General features: G+C 46.2%; 1 protein-coding gene across 5 annotated transcripts in view; it reads left to right on the top strand.

The window, feature by feature from the left end:
- Window positions 1-1,701: 1,701 nt before the first annotated feature.
- Window positions 1,702-21,407, top strand: part of LONRF2 (LON peptidase N-terminal domain and ring finger 2) — a 34,945-nt gene continuing 15,239 nt past the window's right edge. For 2 of the 5 annotated variants that reach the window (XR_011726193.1, XR_011726194.1), the window contains exons 1-3: window positions 1,703-2,588; window positions 17,665-17,783; window positions 20,940-21,062. Coding sequence is in view for 3 of the 5 variants with exons in the window: in XM_071745372.1 (XP_071601473.1) it covers window positions 1,811-2,588; window positions 17,665-17,783; window positions 20,940-21,062 (1,020 nt within the window). In the remaining 2 variants the exon portion in view is untranslated. Of the gene's footprint in view, window positions 2,589-17,664; window positions 17,784-20,939; window positions 21,063-21,407 lie in introns of all 5 variants that reach the window. The other 3 variants (XM_071745372.1, XM_071745378.1, XM_071745362.1) reach the window with 3 other exon arrangements.

Below are 21,407 nucleotides of genomic sequence, written 5' to 3' on the forward strand. Positions count from 1 at the left end.
AGGATGCTGGTATTACTTCGGTAGTCCAGGGTTATTTTTTACCCTTTGTGAACAGCTTTGAGATTCTGAGAAATAGAGGTCTTTACCTTCCAGGTGGTGGCTCTCCTGCTTCTCTTTGCCATGAGCTGAGGTCTTTTGGTCATGCTTACTTCAGCATGAATATTGATGAAGACTACTATACATATCATAAGACAGTTGATACAAATTCTTCAGCCTGGAGAAGAGAAGGCTTCAGTGACACCTGATAGCAGCCTTCCAATACCTGAAGGGGCCTAAAGGGGAGTGACATTTTACAAGAGCATATATGACAGGACAAGGGGTAACAGTTTCAAACCGGAAGAGAGCAGACCTAGACATTAAGAAGAAATTATTCGCTGTGAGGGTAGTGACTCACTGGCACAGGTTGCCCAGGGAAGTTGTGGTTGCCCCCTCCCTGGAAGTGTTCAAGGCCAGGTTGAATGGGGCCTGGAGCAACCTGGTCTAGTGGGAGATGCCCTTGTCCATGGCAAGGGGCTTGGAACTAGGTGATCTATAAGGTCCTTCCCAACACAAACTGTTCTGTGGTTCTATGATTCCACGAGTTTCATACTACAAAGACTAATTGATACAATAATTAAGGAATGACATTTCCCTAATACGGGCTAAGAGGCCATCATTTGAGGGCTTAAAGCCTAGCAGGAGAAAGGCAAACACCAGAGTACCCTCCACTGCCCAGCTGCACCCCAAGCAGCAGCCAGACACGGGTACATCCTCATTCGACTGACAGGCTCTCCTCTCCTCCGAACGGTTTGTTTACAGCTGTGTCTAAAATAAACGATCTCTATTTTTTTTTTCCCCCTTCACTCCTGTTATTCCTGCGGAGCAAGCTGGATTCCTTTCTGACTCATGCATGATTAACTAACTTCCAGCTGCATTATCTTTACTCTTGCTGCCGATGCACAAGCGAGCGCTCAGCACGACTCATGGATCCCCAAGCTGAGCTGGCAAGGCTCCCGCTTACAGGATTTTTTCTGAGAGTTGTGGGGGTTTGGTGGTATTATTGTTATTAAACACGTGCTGGTTTTCCAACCAAACAATAACCAATAACAGAACTCGACCTTTCCTATGCGACGCTGCCCGCCACACGCGGAGGGGCCCCGTCTGGCAGCCGGGACGGCGCCGAGGGGGTCCCGGTGCCGGCATCAACGTCGCCCCGGCCTCGCCCGGCGGGAGCAGCCCCAGCGAGGAAGCGGTTAAGGCCGGGCACCAGGAAACGGGAAGGAAGAGGCTGAGACCAGCAGGAGCCGCACAGCGGAACACCCCCCTCTCCTCCTCCTCCTCCTCCTTCCCTCCGTCTCCGTCTCCGTCTCTCCCTCTCCCGCTGGGAGCCGCCGCCACCAGCGGGCCGGGAGCACGTGCGGGGGGGGCGGCGCGGCGCCGGGCGGGCACGTGCGGCACCGGCACCTGGCGGCAGCGGCGACCGGGCGGGACCGAAGAAAGGGACAAAGAGAGGGAGGGAGAGATACCTCAGCCCCGCCACCCCGGGGGAGGGCGGTCGGAGGCGGTTTACACAACCGGCCGCCCCTTACATAAGCCGGGAGCCGGGCCCGCGTGGGCGGTCCAAGCCGCCCCCCCATCTCTCCCGCCCCTCCGTCGTCCACCGTCGATTCCCCCCCTTCCCCGTCCGGGAGCCGCCCCCCTGCTGCAGCGATGTGACCCGCCCCCTCCCTCCCTTCCGTTGCCGTCCCCTCCCAGGAAAGAGCCAGAGTCGGCAGCACCGCGGGCCCAGCATGGAGTAGAGCGGCCCCGGGGCCGGCGGCGCGGCACGGGCATGGAGCTGGGCCCGGGGCCCTGCGCGCTGCCCCCCGCCGCCGCCGCGGCAGCGGATCCGGCCCCGGTCTCGGCGGCGGGGGGACCCTGCGCCGAGATGCTGCAGGTGGCGGAGGAGGCCTTCCGCGGCGGCAACTTCGAGCTGGCGGCCGAGATCTACGGCTCGGAGCTGGCGGGGCTGCCGCAGCCCGAACGGGGCCTGTGCCTCCGCCGTGCCGACGCGCTGGCGCGGGCTGGCCGCATGGCCGAGGCGCTGGACGCCTACGGTGCGGCGGCACGGCTGGCGCGGCTGCGGCCCGAGGAGCTCCGGGAGCTGGCCGAGAGCTTCGCCCTTAGCATCCGCGACAAGGAGCTGCGCCTCCCGCCCTGGGGGAGCGGCGGAGCCGGCGGCGGGGCGGAGGGCGAGGGGCTGGGGGACCCGGCGTGCTGCCGTCCGCCCGAGCTCTTCGCTTGCCCGCTGTGCCGGCGGCTGCTGTGCGAGCCGGTGACCCTGCACTGCGGGCACACCCACTGCCGCCGCTGCGCCGAACCCGGAGACTGCGGCCGCTGCCACCGCCCCCGCCGGCCCGCCGAGACGACCCCTCCGGCCGCCCCCTCCTCCTCGTCGCCGTCGACCCCCGCCGCCCGCCTGCGGGTCAACGTGGTGCTGGGCAACCTGCTGCACAAGTGGTTCGGTGCCGAGAGCCGAGCGCGGCGGCTCCGCGCAGAGGGCGACGCGCTGCGGGAGCGGCAGGAGCTGCCGGCCGCCCTGGAGAAGTACAACCAGGCCCTGGAGATGGGTGAGTGGCGGCGGGAGGAGGGGGCGGCGGAGGAGGAGGCAGGGAGGACGAGAACGCGGGGGGTGGGGGTGTGTGTGGGAGTTTGAGGCGGGAGCAGTCCCCCGGCTGCCCCTTTCTCTTTCCTTGTTGCATCCGGGAGGGGAAGGGTTTGGTGGTGAGGCACCTGGGGGAAGTTTTGAGAATGAGTCTCCCTAGCGGGTCTCCTCCTCTCCTCCACCCTCCCCCCGTTGGTGAATGGCTATTTTCGTTCTACTGTTATTTTTGTCCTTGCTCAGAAGGTGCCTGGCGTTTAGCTGCCTGCAGTCGATGACTCATTATGCAGTATTTCTAGAAAACCCGCTTTGATATTTGTGGGGAAACCATCTTTGAGTAAAGGGTACGCAGTAGTGGTCGTGTGAAGCTCCACGGCGGCTTCGTGGGAGAAATTCGTGTGTGGATTGAATGCGTTCAGATACGTGCATTGCATCTTTAGCAAAGCACAGCTTTTGAAAAGAGTTAATGAAATATTAGTAGGCGTAAAGGCTCAGAAAATTTCCTTTATCTTACACTGTGGAAAGTATTCAAGATAAGTCTGCATTTTGACTTGTGGAGATCGCCCGCCCATGTTTTGAGTGTAACCTCTATTGGCATGCGGTATTTTTACGTTGTAGAGTATTTTCTGAAGAGCCGGGGTTTAGATAAAAATGGCACGGTCTGCCTTCCTCCTCTGCTAGTCCGATGGCAGCCTTAGTTGATTAAAACTGGGTTGTTTTCAGTCTCTGCGCCGAATAGTAGGTGGATCCTGCTCGCTCGGTTGTAGCCTTGTAGTAGTGCTTGTGTGCGTGCGTGCTGCCGCCTGGTTTGCTCTGCAGGCAGTGGGGGTGGTGGAGCAGCACCCCGAGTGTCTGCAGAGCCTGGGGAGAGGCAGGGGCCGGGCAACAGCAGGGGTGGGAGCTCACAAATCCCTTGGGATATATTCCTCCAGCCTGAGCTTGAAAGATCTCTGGTTTAACTGCGGGGAGAGCCGCAGCCGTGGTGAGGTAGACCAAGTCCTGTGGGTAAATCTCTTTGGAAGACAAATGAAATGTAGGGAAAACTGCTTCTCCTCGATGGTGGAGTTCCTTCCCTACTTTTGAGTAAAATTGCATTCCTCCTTCCTATTTCTTACCATTGACAATTAACTAATATTTATTTTAAATGGGGAGAGAAACACACCATTATACTAGTGCGTGACTCAGTTTTCACTTCTGCGGCTTGGTAGGCACCTGAGACATAAGAGTCTGGGGATAGTGTAGCCTGCTACAGCCTCACAGCTGATACTGGCTGTAGAAAATGTTATCTCTGCTATTTATTCCACTTCCCCAGCTAGATGTGGCAAGTTTTGAGTCCTTGCCGAATCCTCTCTGTAAAACTATTACATGGTTTAGCTGAAGTAATCTCAATTAAAGTAGGGCAAGACAGAGAGCCCAAGGAGGAAGGTGAAGTAGAGGGAGGGGAGAAGCTTGATGTAGGTCAGTAGTGGATACACGGAGTTTTGAGTTACAGAACCTCTTTAATGTTTTGGGTTCAAGGTCCCACTGCTGGTGAAAGTAGCATCTCGCCAATTAAATAAGTGCTTGACGTGATGTTTAGAGATCTGTTTCTTCTTGTTGCATGTGCTTCTTGGCATGTCTGCACGGGGATGAAAGAGAGAAAACCATAATGTGCTGGAAGCTCTCTCGCACAGCCTGTCCTTCCCCCTCGGGTCCCTGCAGCACGTATCTCCAGCCATGGCTGCTGTGCGTCAGGCTCTCAAGACAACTCCTTTGTGGTGGCCTTATTTTTGTCTCCTGTGGTTTCCCAAGCATAGCTGGGAATCTGTTCAGGAACTCCTTGCACTGGCAGTGATGCTAAAATCTAATAAAAAATAATGGCAGGTATCTCGTTAGTTTTTGAAATCCTAAAACCACAGGTTGATGTGTTGTAACTTCCTTGGTAGTGGGTCCAACCTCTTGCTGAAAGGAAACCCACCCCCAGTCCTTTTTTCCTGTTTTGTGTGTGCTGCTGGTATTTCTCACAGGTCAAACTGCTGTCTAAGTCTTAGGTTCTGAAGTTCTTATCACTTGCTTGTCAGGTACTGCCTTTTTTTGCCTTGCTGTGGTTGCTTTCTTGCTTTCCAATGAGTATCAGTGTAAATAGGTGGGGTGTGGGGGGGAAATACAGCTGTTTTCTAACTGTTAAGTACTTTTTAAATGTTAGCATATGAGCAACTTGAAGTGAGAACTTTTTTAAACCTTCAAATGTGTATGTATTACTATTGAGTCGAGGGTGTGGGCATCCTTTTAATGTCTTGTTAGAGACTGAAGACACATGAGCACACTGATTATGAAATTGCTATGCAAAGTCAGGTAAAACTCCAGGCTTCTTGGCAGAACACACGCTTCAGTGGTATTTTTTTTTACTGGTGTTTCTTGTGTAGCGCCTCTCTGCTCCATCTGCAGCAACCACCTTTGTGTGATGTAATGAAAGCAACTTTTTTGGTTGCTGATTACTATTCTCATTCTGCTTGTCAGCTTCTGGTTTGCAGAGGTGCTTCAGATCTTGAGGTTCTTCAAGCGTTAACTGTAAAAGGCTCCTGTCAGGTATCAAGTACACTTATTTATATTGCAGTCTTGGAATATCTGCTTCGAATCTCAGGTCTCAGTAGAGGTCTGCATGTCTTCGAGTTGTTAACTTTTTTCCAGTTGAACTAGTTCGTCTTGCAAAAGCTTACACTCAGCAAATATGTTCATCTTTTTCCTTAACTATCAGATCTACAACAGCGCTGCTGCTCCAGTGTTTGCTCTGATAGTCTGCTATGGATTTTGAGTGTAGTTGTGGGCTTTTTGTTGCTGTTATTCAGAAAATAAGCTTTACTGTTTGATCCTTCTAGTCCTCTTGCCATGCCTGTAGCTTGGTGATCTCTGCTGTTTAAACAAAGTCACTGGCTTCTTTGTTGCCATAGACCTTGGAATAGATACCTTATTATTGCAAGGTATCTAATTACTACAGCTTCAAAGCAAGCACATGTCAGTCTGCCTGAAAGGAAGCTTTTGTTTCCAGATGTATTGCTCTTTGTGCCAGGCTTTATGCTGTTCAGTCATCATAATATCAAGTATTGTCCAAAACATGTTCCTCGGGGCTGGTCCCAACAAAGATGAAATTCAGTCAACTGAGGTATTGGGGTGGGCTTCCTCTCTGCCATCCCTTCTTTTCTAACTGGTCTTCTGATTGTGTGAACTCTTAGGTGAATGAAACACTGAAATATGTTATCATAATGCTAGCAGGCTTAGTTTGGGGCTGGGTTGGTTTTTAATTTTTTTTTTCTCTGTGTGTGTTGCTTCCTTCAATTTTTTTCCCTGTCACCTGCTTTCTAGTGGAAAAGCTTTCTGGAGGGACTGTGCCTGGGAGGAGTACCATGTTTTTATCTTTTTCTATGTATCCAGGCTTACAGACCCTTTGAGCTATGTGCCTGAAAGTAAAGGCAGCTCGATTGAGGTGAGAAGTTAATGTGGGTACTTTGGGTGTGTTTTGTTTCTAGAAAGCCATTCCCAGTAACAGAGGTAGAAGGTGGCTGTTTATACACAGGGAAGATAATGAATAGGGCTTTTTCCAAGTACCATGCATTTATATGGCCAGAGACTGCATCATGGCAGGAGTGGGAGCATGACAAGGAAGTTCACTCTTAAGAAACAATGCTTATCAAAAGTACTATCTCATGTGGGAGCATTCTGTACACTTTGGGCTAGTCTGCTCATTTTGAAATTAGGTGCTATGTACCTCTTAAAGAGACCGAGCTCTCCTTGGGGTGAGGGCAGGCTTTTAAGTAAACACCCATGGAGTGTAATAGGGTTTGGGTTGCAGTGGCTTCTGCCTTCAGCTGGCATTTTTTCTGTGCCCTCCTTTGTACTCAGCCTGCTAGCATCCTCTGTAAATAAGCCTGAAGATGCCTACTTGGAGATAAAAACCCTAATGGTGCAGTTCTCTGTCTCCTTTTGCTGTTTTTGTAACAGTGCTGGTTCCTGGGCTGTGTCAGCTGTTAATAGGTCTTGGGAGGTCTCTCAAGCTTGCATGTAGGGCTGTGGCTCTGCTGGGAAGGGCTCTGTTCCCTCTGTGCCTGTCTGACCCTAATACCCAACAAGCTTCCTGGGGTGGGGAGGGGTGGCCATACCCTGGCTCCTGCAGCATGATGGAGCAGGTGCTCGCCTGCCTGCCATGTGCTGTACAATTGTGCCTGGCTCCCAGGAGAGTGGCACACATGGTATCTGGACACCAGCATGCCAGGACACCCTGTTTCTGCACAAAGCATGTTGGCTCTGGTGTGTTATTACCCACTGCTGCAAAGTCTGCCAAGCCTGAGGAGTGTTACTGTCTCCAGGGAACAGTAAAAGCTGCAGCAGTTCCTTGGAGTTCTTGTGTTTACTTCTGGTGTGATGGGCTCTTCTTGAGCAGAAAGAGGTTTCTGCTTGGAGGGGGGTATAGCTGATGCATGTAGCTGCTCAAGTTGCCCAGCATTTTAATTTTCCCCCTCCACAAGGGGTTCGAAACAGGAAAGTAGGTGATAAAGCTCATCTGTTTCAAAGCATTTTACAAACACAGCGGAGTTGAGGATAGATACATATATTCAAGAGGCCTTTTCCATCTTCGTGGATCTCTTGTTTTCCATGGATAAAAGACAAAGCAGGAAAAGCCAAGGGAAAGAGGTGACTTTTATTGAGTCTGATGTAGTGTCACAGGCAGTGTACTGCAGGCAAGCAAGGGAGATGCTGCTGGTTGCTGCCTGGGTGCTGAAGATGCTCCATCTCTCATCTGTGGTGGAGAGCTGCATGTTGAACCCCAGACCACAGAGTGGTATTTGGGTTGTTGCTAGAAACAAAATCATAGAATCATAGAATTGGCTGGGTTGGAAGGGACCACAGAGATCATCAAGTCTAACCCAGCCCATTCCAATGCTTGATCACTCTCTCAGTAAAGAAATTCTTTCTAATGTCCAAAATGTAGGAGCTTTCCTGAACTTTGGTGGAAAAAGGAGGATCTGCCTTTCTTGGCCAGACTCCCAGGGGAATGTGACACTTCTCCTCCCTCATCCCAGCAGAGGTTCACCATAAATTGACCTGACTCAAATGAAAGCCTAACGTGGCCACTCAGCACTAATTTCATGGTCGCACAATTCATGGAAATATATCTGGTGCCTTCCAAAAATTCTCCCTTCATAAGAATTGAATTAAGGGCCAGGAGGCAGTAGAAAAGGTCCACAAAGGGGGAGCACTAGGCATGCAAGGACAAGTTCTCAGGCCAAAATATGCCTGTTCTCAGGCAGACAGAACCTCCTGAGATGGTGTCAATGCTGGTTCCTTCCTCAGTGGGCCATTTTAGGTAGTTTGCTGTGGATTCACCTGATTGGGGTCACTGTACCCCCATCACACTCCTGTGCCAAGCATTGAGTTTGTGTGGTGGGGGGGCTTGGTGCCGCCTCCATCTCTGAAGCTTGTGGCTGCTGCTTTGTTTAGGTAGCGGGTGGAATGGTTTGTTCTCCCTACAGAGTATCTGCAAACCCTTGTGGCTGCCCTGTTCTAGTGTATCTCCTGGTGTATACAGACAGTTGTTCAGGCTGATGTCTTTGGAAACAAATTCAATTACGCTGTGGTAGTCTTGGTGTGCTGGCTGGGTGGGAGGACAGTTAATGTGTATCTTTGGTTTTTCCTTCCCTTCTTCCCCCCCCTTGATAAATGTCAGGTTTAAACCTAGCAGTGTTGCACATAGAAAATAAGTGTGTCTTGCTGAATCTCTGGTCCTTCCATACTGGTTCTCAAGATGTTAAAGCTACAGACATTTAGTGAAGTTGATTCAAGAGAATTGTTGTGCATTTTCTTGCTAGGTAAATGCCAGGTTGTGAGGCTGCACTGCTTCCTGGAAAGCCTGGCACAGGTAAACTTCCAACCAAGCATTCTCAAGAGTGTGTACAGCCATGAGTAAGGTAGCTGTGGGCAAGTGTTTTGCCATACCAAAAATAATTGTTTGCTGGGGCATTTTCTTTCCAAGTCGCTTTCCCAGTTGTTTCAGATAAAGGGGGAGTCAGTGCTGAGAATTTCTTGGTGGGTCATCCTCCTGCTGCCTTCCAACTGCAGACCTCTTGGTTGAAGAGTTTCTGTGTTAGTAGTCATGGATCAATGTCAGAAATGTCAGTCTCTGCAAAGGGAAGCTGCTGAACCCTCTTTAGAAAGCTTTGCTTAAAGTTTTAAAGGTGGTTGATACCATTATGTGTGTTTTTGTAATTCTGTTGCTGTTTTCTAAGGACTTGGGCTCCTTAGTGGTACATTTGCCCTGAAGTTGGGTTGTTCAAAGAAAAGTGATACTGTGTCCACATTCCCCTATATGTGTATTAAGTACACTCTAATAGTCTCTTCTTTTGTACACTATTTCTAGAAGATGCTATTAAAAGATAAGGTCAATTGTCTTTTTCTGATGTTAGCTAAAAAAAGAGGTTTACAGAATCTTCCTTCCTTCCAGAGTCTTGGGAACATTTTCCAGTTTCCAGTAGAAAAGAAGTAAATTTTGATGCTGTACCAGCTATTAAAAAAGACCCAACCAAATAAACAAACAAAATCAAGGCAGACAGCTGTCATGATTCCTGAAACAGCAAATGGTTCAGTCATTCTAAAAATCTGTTAGAAGAATATTTGATTTTGTAGCTTGTAAAGGAAAGTGTGATTCGTAAGTGAAGAATGAGAGGTAGTCTTTCAGAAATTATATACCACAAAAAATAGTAGATGCTTGGTGCTTAGAGGATCTGTGCTAAAAAAGGAACTTTCCCATCCCTCTGTAGAAGTGCCTCTTGGAGTCTGCTTAAAGCACGTCTCCAGAACCTCTTTGTTCTGTTTTACAGGGGTGGAAAAATGTGTAAAAGTGGGAGTCAAGGTTACCTGGAAACCATTGCAGTATTCTGAGTGTTGTTTTTAAACTGAAAATATTTTGCAAATTTCTGTCCTTCAGTTGTTCCCTGCCCCCCCTCTTTTTTTTTTTTTTTTTTTTTTTTTTTTTTTTTTTTTTTTTTTGTCATCAAGTATGTCAGAGCAGGAGCTGGTATTACTCCTAATTTGTAAAGAGCTAATGGTTGAAAGCTCAGATCCTGTAGTTGGATCTGTGGAAGATTTGCTCACTTGCAGTGTCTGCTGAAGGCTGAGGCTTTGCAGGGCTGCAGGACTAGGGCCATAGAATCACAGAATGGCTTGGGTTGGAAAGGACCTTAAAGATCATCTAGTTCCCTGCTCTCCATGGGCAGGGACATCTCCCAGTAGTTCAGGCTGCACAAAGCTCCATCCAACCTGGCCTTGAACCATGGTGGAGGGGAGGTTTATTCGTCATGGACACGAAGGGGAGAAGGCATCATGCTGTACAGTAGACAGATAGTCTTTGGGTGTGTTTTTCAATTAGTTAAAACTGCTTATGTTAATTACAGTTATGTTCCGCTTAAGATAGGGTGAGCATTGCCCCTTATGTATGTAACCTAAATGTAGTGTCCTATAAATAATTGAACTACTTCAGCAATCCTAGGGAACAAGCTATACCTATGTATCAGAAAGTCTGGAAAATTTTTGAAGTCTCTTCAAACAGCATATTCTCTTTTTATTTTACTGTTACAAAGTGTAACAGGATGCCTTCTGCTTTTGGTAGAAGGCATTTATAAAACAGACTTGTACTTCCTAATGGTAAAATCAGTACTATGGTGTGTACCACTCCTTTTGTCTTTTACAAATGTATTAAGTGCTCTGCTCTATTGGAGGAAAGAAGCAATGAGGTGATAACTGAGAAACATGGAAGTCCTTTTTGCAGCTTGTGGAGAATCAGAAATTCTGGGCTGAAATAATGTTTAACTGGACGAAGAGAATGTTAAGAGAGATCTGAAGAGTATCTGGTAGAAATGCAGCTTATGTACTGATCATGACAAAGAGCAACCAGATCATCACCAGTAAAATCATATTATGATAGAATATCTGGCTGTAAACTGATGTTGTTAACTATGATCATGGCAGACAGTTGGCTGCTCCCATCTGGCTGGGAAGCACAATGTGTCTGTGGAGTCTCCTTGCCATCACAGGTTTATGTGCAACTAGCACAGCTCCCTGTTTCTGTGGGTGGTTGGAACTTTTCCTTCAGTGCTTTGAAGGCAGGCAGGGAGTTTGGTGTTTTGTTTTGGTTTTGAAGCTTTTTTTGTTGCTTTGGGACAGTCTCTGTATCTGCTGTTTGAGAGGATACTTCAGTTCTGACCGAGACTTTGGTAGGAAACTTTACCTGAACCCGGAACTAAATGCTGGGAGAAGTAGCAAGCATTGGAAATAAGTTGCTTTTGTGTACTTAATGGTTTTATTATACTGATCCCAAGCAGCCATGGATGGACTTGGGATGCACCACCTGAAGCAGAGCCCAAATGTTCAATGGGTGGAGCAGGAAGTGAAAATATGGGGAAGAGGTGTTGATTCATGCTACTTTATATGGAAAGAGTAGCATGCATCTACCAAAGTGTTCAAAGTTTGGGTAGGGAGGAGCAATCATCTAATGTATTATGCTGAGTTCTATGCTGGGACATTCTTGAACTGAAGAGTTCTGTTTCAGTTCATCACCTAATGGGTTTGTAAAGAAGGTTATAATAGGCTTTACAGTTGTGGAAGTGCAAACCAAACTGTAGGTTAATGTAATTGTTCTGGCACACTTGTGCCTCAGGAGGTTAGAGATACAACACAAAAGCACAGGCACAAAGTTGGCTGTACCTTTATGCTGCAAACAGCTGTTCTTCCAGATAGCATGTAGCTTCCCTTGCTGTGTTTCTCCTGAGCAGTGACAGGAGTAGTGATTAGCAGTGCTTAGTGGAGATGACAGTCCAGCTTGAAATAATGTGTGGAGCTTCATAGCTGACGGCTTACTGAGCCTGGAATAAAACTCCTGGGAATCTAAAGGATTTTGTCCAGCAAACAGAAAAACCTGTTTTTAAGTCTGGTTTTTGAACAATAAAATAGAGTCCCAGGGGGAAGTTAGTTCAGTCCTAAAATTGTATTCTCTAAAGCATATTTTTGCTCATCTGTAGCCAGTGTGTTTTCATTCAGTTAAAGTCATAAAGTGTGGGAGTTTCCTGATGTCTCCCAGTTCCCCAGACCAGAGGTCAGCTAGGTAAACATGCTGCTTGCCAAAGCAGCAAGTGGGTGGGTGTCCTTGAATCTTTGGGTGAGGAATCCAAGGGGGAAAGCACTGTAGCTTCAGTTCTGCCAGTGAAGTAGTGGCTGCGGTTTGTTCTTGGTTTAAATGTCTCTGCTTTTTCATCATGGTTTGCTGTCTGCTTAGGTTGTCTGTGGAGCAATCAAGCATGATCAGCTCTCTGGTGGTGTAGTACAAACCCTATTGTAGTGCCCTGGTAGTGTCTGCATCTGCATCACTGTGGATTTGGCGGGAGAAGTATTGGTTGAGGTGGCTTTTTAAAAAATGTTATGGGCGCTTCTGAAGGGCAAAAAACATGAAGAAAAACCACTTTATATCTGCATGAAGAAAAAAGAAACTAGAGCTTGATGGAGATGGGCTCCATCAGAGGAGGTGATGTATTTTATTACCCTGGCTGTGGGCAGCATGAGTGTGGATGAGGAAGGAGGCCTTTGGACCTGCAAACCGGCTGCTGCCTGCTGCTGTGGGCTCCGAGCCCAGAGCATGATGATGACCAATACTCCCAACTTGCCACAGCCTATTGCAAGAGCTCTTAAACTCATATGTTGTTATGTCTGCTGGCATTGCTATTCCAGTGGAAATAGGGGTTACATTTGTCTGCAGGGAACTGCTCAGAACTGCCTGATTTGTATTTGCAGTGGGAGGGTGCTTGGCTTCAAGAGTGGACTTAGAGAAGAAGAGACTTCTTTCCTTGTATTTTCTGTGGGCTAAAACCTCCTGCATGCTTCCTCTGGGGTCTTTGTTTACCTTGCCTCCTGAAGACTGCCAGTAATGTAAATGCAGGGCAGAAAACACAGGACATTCAAAATGTAATTTAAAAAAAAATACAGTTATTAATCCAATTAAGGCAGACTGATAAGTGAGAAAATGTAAGCTTGCTGATTGCAAGTTTGCTGTCATGTCCATTGTTCCTCTTAATCAGTTTTATTAAGCTGACCTTGGTTTATATCTTTGTTGTGGAATGAAGTTCAAAGAAAGTCCTGAATGACTTTACTGCTTCTGTTAATCATTTTATCAGGTGTGCTTCTCCCTCAGAACCTCCCTACCTTTTCTCTCACCTCTCAGCCCAGACTGCAGCCAAACACCCTGTGCATCCATTTTTTGTGCAGGGGCTTGTGCTTGCATGAAGTCTGAAGGAGAAAAGCAAGCTTGCCATTACTAAATCTCACTAATTTCTCACTGAAATTAAACTAAATGTTTCATATACTTTATTCAAAATTATGAAGAGGCTTTCAATGCTGAATTGTTCAGCACTGAATGCATAACATAGCAAAGCAAACCAGGTTTTTTCATCCAGGGACAGCAGTTTCTTTAAAATGTGGGGAAAATTTCCCCTGAAGTCCTGTGCATGCTGACTCTCACCAGCAAGACTGAAAGGTGCTTTTGTGATGACACTGTTTCAGCTCATGCATTTAGGAAATATACTTATGTTTGCAGAGGGATTTGGATATAATGTGCTTTTCTAGGAAGAAACGTCAGATAAGGAGGATTAGGGAGTTCTAGCAGCTTTAAACACGTTCTTTCTGTGCTGAGTTCCTGGAAGAAATCTCAGCAGTAGTTTATTACAGTAAAGGTTTTATTGTCATCTATGATCAGTGAATTCTCTAAATTTCTCAAATTCTTCCTTGCACAAGGAGGTTTTTGGGGAGTCCTGTTCTCCTGTCAGCCTCCTAGTCTCAAGCAGCATAGTATTTTTTTAAAAACTTGAATGCTTGGGTATATCTGGAAAAGCAATTTTGGGTGTTAGCTTCTGCAGAAGTAAAAATGCAATCTAACAGATGACTGCAGATGAGTGCAAAGCTGGTGTGAGTGGAAAACTAAGGATTTTGGACAGTCCAAGCTGACAAGCACATACTTGGCGGTCCTAGGGAGGGTCCAGGAAGTAGAGAACCACCAAGCCCCTTGGTTCTGGGCAGTGCTTGGGCTGGGTTTGTGTGATACTGTGGGATTCTGGCTGGTAGTGAGGGAGCCTTCTGCGTGGGAAGACTCCCAGGACCTGTGGCTCTGAGGAAGTCTCTGTGTCCCGTCTGCCCGGAGCCACAGATCCTGGGAGTCTCAGCAGTGGATCCCTAACGCTGACAAGGACATAAATTTTGTTGTGCAGCTGCATGCTCCTAGAAGAGTTTGATTCAGGAAATGCCATCTGCTGGTATTGTGGAAGCAGTAAAATTTTGTACGCTTTTCTTTTTCAGTTTGGCCAGAAATAGTAAGTCATTTCATAATATAAATGCTTTTTTTCTTTAACCTCCAGGAGACTTAATGGGTGCGTTATTTTAAAATAAACTGTGGGCTATTGTGTGACATCTTGTTTTTTTTCCAAATAAAGTTGACAGTCATTATAGTATACTAGAATCACAAATTCTGCATGTCCTCAAGCCCTCTCTCTGCCTTCTATGATTAGTTTTTTCCTCCTGGCATATGCTGTGGCATGTAACAAATTGGCATCATAGTGCTTATAGAAACGTTGTAGTTACTTTGGCTTTAGCTGGATATCAGCTTTTTCTTCCCACTTCCACACATACCCTAAGTTGGAATGAGCCACCTGATGCCACAGTTCAGCCAGCAGAGAATATGAGATTTCAGCACATCTGGGCTTCCCCTGAGACCATCTGTGGGCTCTCCTGAGATGGTTCTGCTGGATGCAGGGGACTGGTGACAAGGGGATGTATGAGTTGGGTGTAGAGCTGGCAAGCTTTGGGCTGTGCTGCTTGTTTCTCCAAGTGGGGTGAGTTAGAGTGGAAGTGGCTGGGCATCTCTTCTTGCTGTTTCCTCTCCCTATGGAAAAACTACTTTGCTATAGTCTCTGAAACACTGGTCCCTTTAGCAGAGCTGTTTTGGGATTTTTTTTTTTTTCCCCTGTCTTTTCTCTTAGTTTTCTCTTGGTTAACTAAACATTCCTTGCCAGTTACTCATTAGGATGAGCCACACCTTGTGCTTTCTGGTGAACAGGAGCTACAAGCCCTGAATACACATAGGTTTTTATGGTTTGCTTTTAGGTTGTGGTCTTTTGTTTGTTTGTTTTTTAATTCAGTAGCTTGTTATTTTGTGAGTGTCTTTGGACTCTGCTTTGGGAGGGCTTGCAGCCTTTGGCATATCATTGTCCTCTGTAGTGGCTTTTTAAACTGTTTTTATTTATTTATTTATTTATTGGCTTGAAACTTCTGCATTGAAGACAAGATCACAAAAAGGAGACATTCTCTCTCTGAGCCTGCAGAATATGTGAACCATGCTGAATTGTATACTGAAAAGCATAAAGAAGCATCAGTGTAGCTGAAATGTGCAAGAGTGAACAGAAGCAGCAAGCTGGCTTGCCTGCCCCCTTGCTACCTACTGCACTGCTTCTTTTACCCCATGGTGCCAAAAAATACCCTACCCCCCAGCCTTCTGCCTATCTGCTCTGCACCCAGCTCTGCTGACTGCATCTACTGCCCTGGGTATGCTCTGCAGAAGTGCTCTGCTGCAGATGTGATGATGGCAATATGGAGTGTGCATTCATATTTAATACAAACAAAAGAAAGACTGCTTAAATTATAGCAAAATTAAATAATTTTATATTTGAGCATCTATTAAAAGGGGAAAAAAAGCTTGCTTCTTAAGAGCTTAGATTGTTTTAAATTTCATTTAATTTGCAGTCTTTTAAAGAATTATCAGCTAAATGTGTGGTTCACTACAGCAGTCTGCATATGTAATACAGAAAAAAAAACCCCAAACTCACCAACAAGCAAAAATAAAAAACCACACTACAGTGTGAACTAGCTTTTGTAGAGCTCCTTGTTTTTAGGTGTAGTCTCTCTAGCCGTCAGTGTCTGGGACCAGTGGGGCAGCATCACCTCTGGTATGTCATATGGCAATTAGTGTATCTGGCATCAGTCCACACAGCAGCCAAAAAAGGCAGCAGTCCTTGCTGCTTCTCTTTCTCATCCCTTGTCCTGGCACTCGCATTTGCGTGACTGTAGAGTGTTCACTCTACAGTTGAGGGGAAACTGATCCTCTTAAACCTTTTTATTTATTTGTTTTTATTGAATTAGCTTTCAGTCAATTGATTCCTTGCTGTGGTTCCCTGTGCAACCATGCAAAGCTGGGCTGCTGCACGAGCTGTCGTGTCAGCTCCAAGGAGGGGAAGAGGTGGGATGGGGAAGTGATCTTGGGCCATCCCTCATGGTAGGTGCTTGAACTTAATGAGTGGTGGCATCTGCAGCAGTTATGTGCTTATTCTTTGTGTTCATGCACGCTTGCATGTCTGCCCAGTCTTTGTGTGGGCAGTGTGCTCTTACTTGAAGATGCTTTCAGGATGCTCTTGCCAAAGTGAGATGCAAACAGTTAAGTGAAAGCAGACTGGAAGAGAGCAGGGGAGGTATGGAGACAAGAGCCTAGCATGGGGTTGCACAAGAGGTGATGCTTGCAGGTGATGCTTGGATGTGAAGTTTAAGATTTGTAGAGATGAGGCATTACTGTCTTTTGACATACCTTGGAGCCTTTTAAAGTTTAATCCCAGTTACAACAGTTTTAACCAGCTCTTGTTTGGGTAAGGTTTACTGCATTAAGCTACCACCATCTGGCAGCTGGCTTAAAATCTTCTGGAGGCCTTTTCTGGCACATGAAGGACAGGAGCGACCAATTGCAAATCACACCCAAACCTCATCTCCTAACATGACATAACTGGTTGGGTGGAAAAAGGGAGAATGTTGTATGGGGCTTAGTGTGTTCTTGCAAGGCTGCTGATGTAGCCTGCCACAGCATCCTCCTGGCTAAGTTGGGGAGGTAGAGGTGGGATGGGTGGAGAACTGGCTTGACCATCAGGGGCATGGGATGGTGGTTAATGGCTAGAGAGTTGCTGGGTGGGTGGCTACCAGGGGCATTGCTCAGGTGGTTGTTATGGGACTGATGCAGTTTAGCAGCTTAGTAACAACTTGAGTGAGCAGGCACAGTGCACTGTCAGCAAGTCAGTCCCTGACGTCAAACTGGGGGAGGAAAAGTGCTTGATGTGCTGGAAGGCAAGGCTGCCATTCAGACCAACAACCTGGGGCATGCGGTGACCAACCTTGCTTACTTCAGCAAAAGCCAGTGTGCCTGAGACAGAATAACCCTGGGCAACAGGATGAGCCTGGCTGGACAGCAGCACGGCAGAAAAGACCTGGAGGTCCTGATGGACAAGCTGAATGTGTACTAGTCAAAGCTTTTGCTGTGTTACATGAAATTTTATTTTCATGAAGATGAAGATTTATTTATACATGAAGATTCCTGTCTTAGAATGTGTTACAGAAAGCTTAGGAGAGGACAGAATAATAATGCTTGAGATGTTCATAATTGATGCAAACTGAATGGTTCATGAACGTGTGAGGCCATGTGTGTGATCATGAGAAGTTTACCTGCTCCAAGGAGGGCAAGGTACTTGGGTGGTAAGTTGATTCGAGACATGAAGACTGCATGCATTTTTCTTGTGAATTTTTCTAATGAATCCTTTATGGGAAGTGATTTAGGTGAAGTCCTGCATTGGTGTTTTCTGGATATACTATTTTCTTTCTAGCAAAGGCACAGCAGGGGAGCTTTTTGTTCTCTTAAGTGTCCTTTAAGCAAGGTTAGGGGAAAGAGCTGGAGACATCCTATTAGTGAATATGAAATCTGTCCTGCTAGATTAAATGAAAGGTTGTTCCCAGGCTGAGAGGAATATATTTTAGGAAGGACAGAAGGAAGGAATTGCTTTTTTTTTTTTTTTTCCCCATTACAGTGAGTATGAAATGTAACTGTCGTGCAGTAGTGCTTTTAAGGTTACTCTGGCTGGAAATTGAGTATTTAACATGTACTAGTGCTTTTTTTTGTTTGTTTGTTTTTTTTAATGGAGCTCTTTGTAAACTTTTTTGTTTTTCAGCCTCTTGCAAGTGTTCACTCATAGCACAGCGAGCAGAACTCTGTACATCAATGAAAAACTACCAGCAAGCTCTCCATGACGCGGATGTCCTCTGCCGAAACAAACCCCACTGGCCTGCGGTACGGTACTTGCACGTTGTAAAGACCAAAATGAAAACTGCTTGTTTTCAAGCAGGACTTCTCTCTGGTGGGGGAGGTGCTGCTGAGGGCATTGCTGGAAGAACATTGTGGCATTAACAGGGCTGGGAACGTCTACTGAAAGCCAAGATCTTCATAGGACAGGTCTTAGAGGGTCCTGAGCGTGGTTTCAACTGGTTGGATTTTAGTGAGATGCAGCTGGTTATACAGTTTTGTTTGTGCTTGTGTCTGTCAATATGTTAAGGTGAATGCTGTAGCTTGGCAGCAGAATCAGGTCCTTAAGACTCTGGAAGCCCAGGATGGCCCCATGTTTCCCTTTGGGATGGTGTGTCCTGTGTGTCCACAAGTAAAGTGGGTGGCTTTGCTGTCCTGATGACTGTATTTCAGAGTTCATATCTCTGGTTCCTACTTGTGGCATGGTGAATCATAGAAGGGATTGGGTTTTCTTTTTGTAATGAAAGGGGGTGCTAGAAGGAGCAATGGTTGTAGGTAGACTGAAGAAATCAGTAACATCAGAAATGATGATGTTATGAGAGAGAAATGGAACAAGCATGTGGTGCCCATGGTTACCACCAGTTTCCTGAGGGCAGACTGGGTGTCTGGTGGCTTGCCCCGCCTAGGATTACACCTCCAGTCAGTCTTTCACCAGTCAGTAGCATTACAAGTTTGACCAGATGAAGCTCCTGGGTGCTACGTGAAGAGAGGGTAGCATGGGGAATTAGGGAAGGATTTAAGGCAGACCTTGGCTTCCCATCAGAGACTCTGAAAATGTTGAATGAACCCCTTGGCCACCTTCCTCTGCTGGCACAGGGGGCTGCAGCGAGCTCTCTGTTTCCAGCTGAGGTAGACATGGAATATCTCAAGCATCTAGTTTCTGGCAAGTTTGACACTTGTCTCTGAAAGCTGTCTTGTCAAACATTAAAACCTTTCTTATTTGAAGGCAGTTCATAATCTTCCCTCCACTTCTGATTTGCCTTTCTGTGTAGAAGCATTTCTCATCAAGTCAGGAATCCATCTCAGGTGGCATTGGCTGGGTTTCTGTGCTGAGGGAGAAAGATGAATTACACACATTTGTGTTTTTTTTTGAAGTGGCTTCTCTGTTTGCCTTGAATCCATGGAAATGTGGTACTTGTCAGTTGTAGGTGGATAAAGATTTCATTAATCACATTTCTGAAGAATGCTATTTAAAAATGAAATTTGTCATCGTGGCATAATCAGCAGTATCACAGACACATTTCACTTGTGCTTGCCTCTGTGTGTGAGAACTTCCACGTATACTGTGCTGATTCAGAATACATCTTCTCCAGGAATTCTGGCCATTCTGTTTTGTATCTTGTGGCATCTCATCCAGTGTCAGTGATGGTCTTAAACAGCGATTAGCTGTGTAGTTTAAAAAAAAAAAAAATTAAACTCTGTCTGGGATTAGCTTCTAGGAAGAAAGCATTCATCTACCAGGGCCTTTTGGTTTATTGATACCTGAAGTGCAATGGCTTGCTGAGCTGCTGGTGTAGCCCTTGGGTCCCCTGGAGTTATTTGAGCAATAGCTAAGTTAGTTTCTTTACAGCTGTTGTGAAAACCAGGTCCTTGGACTCTCTGAAGCAGGGAAGAGTTTACAGTTTTTCTTTTATGTGGTGGATAGAAACAGATGTCCTCTTGTCTGGATCTTGCCTGTTGCACAAGGTCCTGCCAGAACCTTACCCTTCATCCAGTGCTTGTCAGGGTCATGGGAAAATAGGATAGAGAAGGTAGTGGCAGTAGTCTCTGAAGTGTAGGCACCTCTAGTCCCTGGGCTTGTCTTCTGGTGTTGGATCTTTAGGTATTTTGTCTGCATACAGCCCAGGTCAGTTGTACATTGCAGCTTGGATAAGGAAATTGCTCAATGGATGAGGCCAAACAACCTTGTAGGCTCCCCAGTGCAGTGGAGTGATCTTTACAGTGATGTCAGGACCTCTCTAAATAGGCTGCACAAGTGTCAAGATAAGGAGGTCAGCATCAGGCCTCACAGTACCTCTCTTACTGTATTCAGGGAAAGAAAAATGTATGTCACCTTTAGGGATTGGTGTGTGCTGAGTCTTACTGTTCAGGTCACCAAATGACATACTTTAATTAGCCTGTCCTACATGGGGCCCGTTACTGGCCTTTGGTACCAGCTTCCTTCTTCCTGGAGGTATAAAGGTCATAACGTGTCTCAGCTTGAAGGGCTATATTGAAAGGGTGAGGGAGGTACCTGCTCAGGAAAATTATGTGATAGCAGATCTTTGGCATTTATATGAGGAACAGAGAAGTGTATCTGCTTATCTAAGCAGTCTCTTGAACTAGTGAAGCTACTTCCAGCACAGCCTAGAGATACTTGTGCATCAGAGGAGGACTTGAAGAGCACACTTCCATCTAATGAGCAAGAGGCAAATGTTTAAATGCACACTTAGATTCTTTTCATTGTTAAGGAAGTAATTTCCATAGTCAGATTTAAACTGCAAATTGATATCCACTGAGAATTTCATAGGTGAGGCATTCCTTTCTTGCTACTAGTAACAAGTAAAGTGGGACTTGTCCCTGAAATGACTCTCATGGCCATGGATGTGTCATTCTAGGATGTGGGAGAGGTAGGATGGGTTAAAATGTTTCAGGTTAAGCACTGGTAAGTTGTCCTAAATTCGTAATGTTGCTGGTCTTCTGTAACCTAATAAAATAGGTGAAAAATAATCTGTCACACTCAGCAGACGTGGGAGTGTCCTGAACATAACATCTTGTTCTCCCTCAGCTGTCACCTCCAGCCTGTGCCACGCCACTGCCTTCCCCAGGTAGCTTTGCTATGGTTAAGGTTGCCCTGGTACATGAAATCTCTGTCTGGGGCACCATACCCTGTGTGATATTTCATAGTCTCAGTCTGTGAGGAGACAAATACCCCTCCTAATTCTGCATCAGGCTTTCTTGAGGAAAGGAGCAGCATGGCTTTGCCTGGGTGTAATGCAACAATGGATTCTTGGGGGATGTTATTTCAGCAAAAGGGGCTGATTACCCAGAAAGTATCCCACTCTACCTGCAGAACAGTGTGAACTTCTATGTTAGTTTGCTGGTGTCTTGCTGCAACTTCAGAAATGATCTCTAGATTTGTACATTTTTTGTGTGTGTGAACAGGGCCATTATGTGAAAGCAAAAGCTCTTTCTGGATTGGAAAGGACTGAGGAAGCATTGAAGGAATTTCTCTATTGTGTTGCCTTAAATCCTGAATGGAGCTCAATGAAGAAAGAAGCCCAAAAGGTATAAAACATATTTACTGGCCATCATGTTACTCCTGCAGTCAAGTAAAATTTTTATTTCATGTGACAGTAAAACACCAAAAGCTAATTTGATTCAGTAGATTCTCCAGTAAACCTTATTAGTATTATGCTGTGCAAGGTGCTGCTTGAGTTAGGTTGATGTCTCAACCAGGGGCATTGTAAATACACAATTTACAGTTGCATATCTACGATTGCAGTGGTTCACACTGCAAATCTTTGGCCACTGCTGTTCATAGATTACACTTGTTGTCTGGGTTTGAGTACACCTGGATTTCATAGACTCAAGCCCCCTAATTTTAGTGCCCATTGGAAAAACACTTTTAAG

Source organism: Heliangelus exortis, chromosome 1 (genome assembly GCF_036169615.1).
Source record: "Heliangelus exortis chromosome 1, bHelExo1.hap1, whole genome shotgun sequence".
Taxonomy (NCBI): Eukaryota; Metazoa; Chordata; class Aves; order Apodiformes; family Trochilidae; genus Heliangelus; species Heliangelus exortis.